General features: G+C 38.8%; 1 protein-coding gene and 1 pseudogene across 1 annotated transcript; both read right to left on the bottom strand.

Annotated features, from left to right (window-relative positions):
• Positions 1-316: 316 nt before the first annotated feature.
• On the bottom strand, positions 317-2,095 carry LOC148720070 (serine/threonine-protein kinase dst1-like; annotated as a pseudogene).
• Positions 2,096-4,658: 2,563 nt separating this feature from the next.
• Positions 4,659-6,377, bottom strand: LOC148720071 (melanocyte-stimulating hormone receptor-like). The gene has a single exon (XM_088737564.1). The coding sequence runs from the start codon at positions 6,375-6,377 to the stop codon at positions 5,457-5,459; it is 921 nt and encodes a 306-aa protein (XP_088593690.1). The 3' UTR covers positions 4,659-5,456.
• Positions 6,378-6,717: the final 340 nt, after the last annotated feature.

Consider the following 6,717-nt stretch of genomic DNA (forward strand, 5'->3'; position numbering starts at 1 on the left):
AGGCTGTACTTTTAAGGTGGCACACCCAAAAGTACGGTATAACCCAGCATTTTTGTATTTTTACACTCTTTCGATAATCTTAGTCAGTAGGCTGTACTTTAAGGTGGCACACCCAGAAGTGCAGTATAACCCAGCATTTTTTTATTTTTACACTCTTTCGATGATTTTAATCAGTAGGCTATACTTTTAAGGTGGCACACCCAAAAGTGCGGTATAACCCAGCGTTTTTGTATTTTTACACTCTTTCGATGATGTTATTCAGTAGGCTGTACTTTAAGGTGGCACACCCAAAAGTGCAGTACAATCCAGCATTTTTGTTTAATGCCATTTGAGTTGAGATTCCAAAAAGAAAGAAAGAAAAAAAAATGAAATATTCTTTGTGTTTCTTTTTAATGAATTGTTGGGGTCGATTTACAAGAACGCATGGCATGGGAAAAAGATTGGATATATCAACAAAGTTTAAATGGTAAATTGGCCACCGTAACGATTACAAAAGCTGACGTTTCGAGCGTTAGCCCTTCGTCGGAGCGAATAGAGGAATTGTGGGTTGTGTGTGCTTTTAAAGGCAGAAAATTTAGCTACGTTATTGGTGGGAACACGGTAACGAGATGGGAAAAAGAACTAGCGAAATACCTATGCTATAATTGTAGAGATTTGTTGCAAAAATTCTTCAACAGTAGGCCTATCACCGGGGTTTTCGTCTGGCTTTTTTCACAAGCACCCGCACCTTGTCATAAAAACCTATTAAACACGACACAGCCTTCAGCATTCTTCCTAAGGAGTAAATGTCATTAGCAATGCTGTAACGTTTTTCTTTTTGGACTTCTGGTGCTAAATAGACCTTTCTTGAACAGTAGGACGAACTTCGTTTTGAGGATGTCAACCCCAACTTGGTGCTTTTACCGAAATCAATAAGAATCGGGTCATATTTCGCAGAGTCGGACTTTCTTTCCAATACCACATTCTTAGCCTTAACGTCATTGTGCAGGTAGCCTTTTAAATGAACATAGCTCAAGGTGGAAGCTATCTCCATAAACAGTGAAATACAATCTGTTGGTTTAAGTAGGTTTTTGCTTGCTGCCTGATGAAGAGTAGTGCTTTCTTGGTTGACGCCATGGAACTGTAGAACAAGGCATAAGGGCACGCTCTTTGTAACTACTCCAAACAACATTGGGAGATTAGCATGATCCTCCAACGCAGTTATAACCCCTGCTTCATGAAGGTTTCTCTTTGCCCTGTACTGTTCTTCGGCGTTGTCATTGTGTGTCATTTGCTTCACAATAACGGCGATCCCGCGGTAACTTGCTTTGAAGCATTGGCCAAAACTTCCACTGTCAATAGAATGTTGGGTTAGATATTCCAAATGTTCCGGAATCAATTCTTTAAAGTTGCAGTTGAATTCTTTATCAGACATACTCTTCAAATGGATATTTTTCTGACTAACAATGCGTTGAAACGTTGTCTGTGCTAATATCGGCCTTGAATGTTGAGTCGGCTTGCGTTTTGCGTCGTCCTCAAGTGCCATCCGAAGCATTGTTGCTGATCTTGAACAATCTACATCCAAGAGGTTTGTTAATCGTGGTCGCTTCGCATTACTCAACATTTCCTTTTTCGAATTAGCCTCAAGCATGATAAGTCCGCTTTCGTTGCCTACCTGTTCTGTAACCAGATTTGGAGAAATCGATGTCTTATCTATCAAGTTCGTCTCGGCCACATTTGGTCCATCATTGATGTCCGGCAGAACTTCAGTATTAGCGAGCAGATCCAGGTTACGCGCCTTCTTCTGCTGTCGCTTTCGCTTTCTCCACTCTCTATTTTGTTTTCGTTTCTCCTCGGGAGTATTTTTTCGCGATTTTACTTCCCGTTTATTTGTTATTTCCAGCTTATTGGATGCTCCAGGGTCCGCCCACATTTTATGAATGAATTCCCAAGAAAGAAGAGTGAAATAGTTGAACACGTGCTCTTCCATCCGATCTCACAATTTACGAAAACTTCACTGTTCTCCAGAAACACGAGAGCCGTCTTAATGAAACTTGATGACAAGTATAACCGGCAAAGAAAACACTGCAAAAGCGATTATCTGTCACATCGATGTCAGGATTATGACATCTTACAGGAAGGCTGCCTGGAGTGCGCAGGTCGTCTGTGTCAGTCAGAAGTATCCAGTTACTATGCAAATGAGCTTTGTGCGAGATTGAAGCTCGCCTTAGCTCATTTGCATAAAAGGATTAAGTGGTTCAAAGCTCGTCATAGTATGCATGGTGTATTGATATAGTTTGCTTTCCACCATAAACTCCCTCAGTAAAACTCTTGAGAAAACAATAAACAACTCAAGAGAATACCATTACTTTTGTAAACGATAACTAACAGCTATCGAAACTGTCAGCTTTAGAGAAAAAAAACTCAAGACTTTGTTTTGAAAATGATGTTTTACATACACAGAATCCAGATTAAGGACTTAAGATTTAAGTGATTTCACTCTCCCCATATGCAAAACCGAGCGCTTGAAGAACAGTTTTATTTTTAGCCATATTGGTAAGATGTAGATAATTTTCCTTCTTTCTTAACGACGAAGTTGTAATATTTTATACCTCCTTTTTTATCATCTGTATTTGTAAATATTCCGTAATTCAGCCTATGGCTGGAAGGTGTTTATAATAAAGTATCTAAGAGGCTGTCTCTCTTATTTCCACCCGGCCAATTTCGCTTCAGAAATAATTTTGCATAAAACTGTCAACAGAAAGACTTAACTTTAGAAAGAACTAAATTAGATTTTTTTTTCAACTATTTTTAAAAAAAAAAACTAGTGAGCAGCCTACAACAACTTTAGATCTTGTTAAGTTCTTTGTTTTCTCCGACCGGTTTCGTATGAACAAACAGACTTCGTCAGGGAGTTTGAACAAGATAGTGTTGGAACCTATTTTATAGCTATTGGCCATAGTACAAATTACATTCCAACATGGGTGTAAATTGTAAAAACACCCACATACAGGATATGAAGAAATCCAGTGGAACACTGAGAACGTGCTATGTTTTATTTTGAGACTCACGGATTTAACGTTAAATCCGTGAGCCCCCCCCCAAAACACATTGCACGTTCAGTGCATTTGGTTGCCGGGCATGGCTGCTGTTGAACATGATCTTGTACTTGAGCTGGGTGATACCTAATTCTATTGAAAAAACTTATTTCATCAAATTTCAGATTTTTACAATCGCAAAGACAAATCAATGAATCGTTCAATCTAAGGTAGGCTTAAAACAGAGCACAAGACTCCTTTAAAATTAATCCACCTATTATTAAAGCATGCATATATCCAGAGAAATGATTAACTAAAGTTATAAATTTCGAAAAAAAAATCATTAAAATAGATACAATATAAAACTAGAAAAAATCTACATTAAACTTATCATAATAAAAGGCCATCAAACTCTTACGAAAGATTGACAAGGTATTTTACTCTCTTATACTATGAGGTAACTCATTCCACAGTCGACAAATCCGAACAAAAAAAGAATTCTTAAAGAAGTCAGTCCTGCTGAAAGGGACATCAAGCGTTAAATAATCAACATTCCTAAGCGGTTTGGTACAAAAGCGAAACGATACATAATCGAAAATGTTTAACCTATATATATTCTTAAGACCCTTAAAAAGAAGACTAAATCATTCATTTCTCTTTGATACTTTAAAAGTAATATATTTAACTTTCTAAGGCGCTCGTATTCAGAATAATCCCTTCAGAGCATGAATCTTGTAGCCCTGCGTTGAACTTGTTCCAAATTGTTGATGTTTCGTTTGGTATAAGGTGACCATACCACGCTGGCATATTCAAGGCACGAGCGAACCCAAGCAATGTAAAGTAATTTCTTTTTACTAATATCATTTATGTTCCTGCATGTTCGATAAAGGACATTGAGCATTCTTCGAGCTTCGGAGAAGATAAGATCAACGTGATTATTCCAGCTTAAATTGTGGCTAACCAGAACCCCAAGGTCTTTCTCAACATCAACACGATCCAACTTAATCCCACCAAGATAATAGTGTTGTATCTTAGGAAATTCAAGGACGAAATTATAAACAAAACAGCAATGAACATGAACATTCCAAGATTCCTTTTATTCTTGTTCTTTCCTGCGCAGGCGCATCCATGTAAATGTAACACAACTATGACGTAACTTATTATAATGTAACACAAGTATGACAAAACAAGGTCACGATATAACAAATAGTTCGCAAGGTCAATTGATCTTATACAAGCTACCCTTAAAAGCTTACACTTTTTGACATTAAACTCCATTCTACAAATTTGATACCACTGAAATAGCTTATTCAAGTCATCCTGCAATTTGTCGCCGTCATGCTGCCCAAGAATTAAGCGAAAACACTTAGAGTCATCAGCAAAGAGGGATAACGATGTCTCTTGCCTAATGCAGTTTCGCTAAACTGCATTAGGCGTATCACTGATACGAAGCAAAAACAGTAAAGGCCTTGAAATAGACCCTTGTGGGACTCCAGATGTTACAGGGAGAAAATCAGGATCATCTGGTTGGTTGGGGAATAGATAAGCGACTATAGCTACTTCGTTCGATTTTCTTTTCTTTCCTGTTAACGTTTAATGTGAGAAATATCCTTCTCGAAGAGAACTCTTAAACAAGTAGTGTAGCCGGGTCAATTTCATTTGATAAACTAACGTGAATATACGTTACAGATTACGATAAATATAAATAAATAAATAAATACCTTTAATTACCCTCGGCAGTGTTTAGAGCACAAGTGCTAGTGGGGCCGAGCAAACAACTGAAAAAAATAATTCAAATTGAACGGAGGTAAACCAGTTGGCCATTTACAAGCATGCGCTCCGACAAGCTTTCGCTCCGACGAAGGGCTAACGCTCGAAACGTCAGCTTTTGTAATCATTACGGTGGTCAATTTACCATTTCAACTTTGTTGATATATCCAAATTATTTCGTTACTCCCACCGACGCAGCCCCAAAAAGTTTCTTTCGAAACTATCAGCCTTTATTTACAAGCATGGCCGAGGATTTGAACTCGGAGCTACCGTGAAACAAATCCAGGGAGTGGTCAGGGTGGGACCCGAACCCAGGAGCGATGGACTGCGAGTCCGACACGCTGACCACTCGGCCACACTGCCTCTAAATATTCATAAGTATTATGGACTTTTCTTGTTATAAGTTGTTGTAATCGTCATTAAGTGTCATAGCATCAGAGACACATTTTTCCAGACGTGGCAGGAGTTCCCCTTTCAGTCTGTCCTTTTGTGGTTTATATTTAAATAAAGGCTATCGAAAATAGCTCGTTCAAGCATTTTACATCGCTTGCAATTTTTTCCTTTCCAGTAACATAACCCACAATGATGATCACTAGCGCTGGCTGATAATGAATGATACTCTACAGGCGAACTTTGAAAATACTAATGCGATTGTTACTCGAGGAGAATCTAACTCCACAGACAGCAAAGTGCTTGTCTGATTGTCTGCTTCACTGCTTGTCTCACTTCACTAATCTTCCAGCAGTAAAGGAACGGGTTTAACGTCGAGTTAAAGTAAACTAAGACAATTGCTACTCTCCGTGTGATGACCGCGTGTGATGAGTTTATTTTACCATAGCCGATTACAATTTCCGCAATATAGAATGGTGCATAACAAACAACAAATGCTAACTGCACCCACAGCGCACTGTACACTGCCTTTTTATATCGCGCCATGTTCAGCGCATATAGTTGTCTCGGCTGTTGTTCAACGTGATCTTGTACCTGATACTGCTGATAACAGAGAGTGTGGAAAATCTTTGTGTACGACACAAGTGAAATAACCAAGCAAAATGGTGTAGCTATGATCCCCCAATAAAACGTCATACGGTGGTCAAAAAAGGTGCATGAAGAAGCAACAAGAATTAAAACCGAAAAGGTAGCTACAACGATATACATGCGCTTCAAAGTTACAATTTGTCTGTACCTCAGCCCCAACAACAGAGCGAGAAGTCTGTCCACGCTTATGGCCGTCATCGTCGATAGAGACACTCCGCATAACGCATAACTTGTTATATAGGTTGGGTTTTTTAAGTATCGACAAAGACTCCAGTGTTCGTGAACTACGGACATCCAATACGTAGCTTGGAGAGGCTGGGCAACAAAACCAACCAACAGATCAGTTGTTGCCAGACAACAATACAAGAGTTTAGACGGCGGATGAAGGGAAGATTCTTTGTGAAGCGCAACAAGAATAAGAGAATTTCCAAGAAATGCTGTGATAGAGAGGAGAATGTGCACCGCTGAGAGAGAAACTGAGTCAAATTGTGGTCCTCCCCCGAAAGACGGGGGGCATCGCCGTTCACCTCCACTAAAATTTGCTGTTGACATTATTCGGTTGTCGTTTCCTTTTTCTTGTCGTTCATATGTGATTATATTTGCAAGCAGAAAGAAAATATTACGATCACTGAAACCTTGCTTTCGTGTTAAACCAAACAAAGACTTCCTAAGTAACGTTCTTTCAACTGTCTGATCTGTCAAAACAAAATTAATTAGATACGAATAAGCAGTATAAGGCGAACGGAAGAAATCTTTAATGAAAGTTTTCATAACGCGACAATGGAATTTCATCGATAGCAATTAATTGTTAGCGACAACTGTCTGAATTTGAGACTTCAATCATTATTAGCCTCGGCAAACTGAAGATAAGCTTGCAGTGTACTTGCTACAA

The sequence above is a fragment of the Stylophora pistillata genome, chromosome 11 (genome assembly GCF_964205215.1).
Source record: "Stylophora pistillata chromosome 11, jaStyPist1.2, whole genome shotgun sequence".
NCBI classification, from domain to species: domain Eukaryota; kingdom Metazoa; phylum Cnidaria; class Anthozoa; order Scleractinia; family Pocilloporidae; genus Stylophora; species Stylophora pistillata.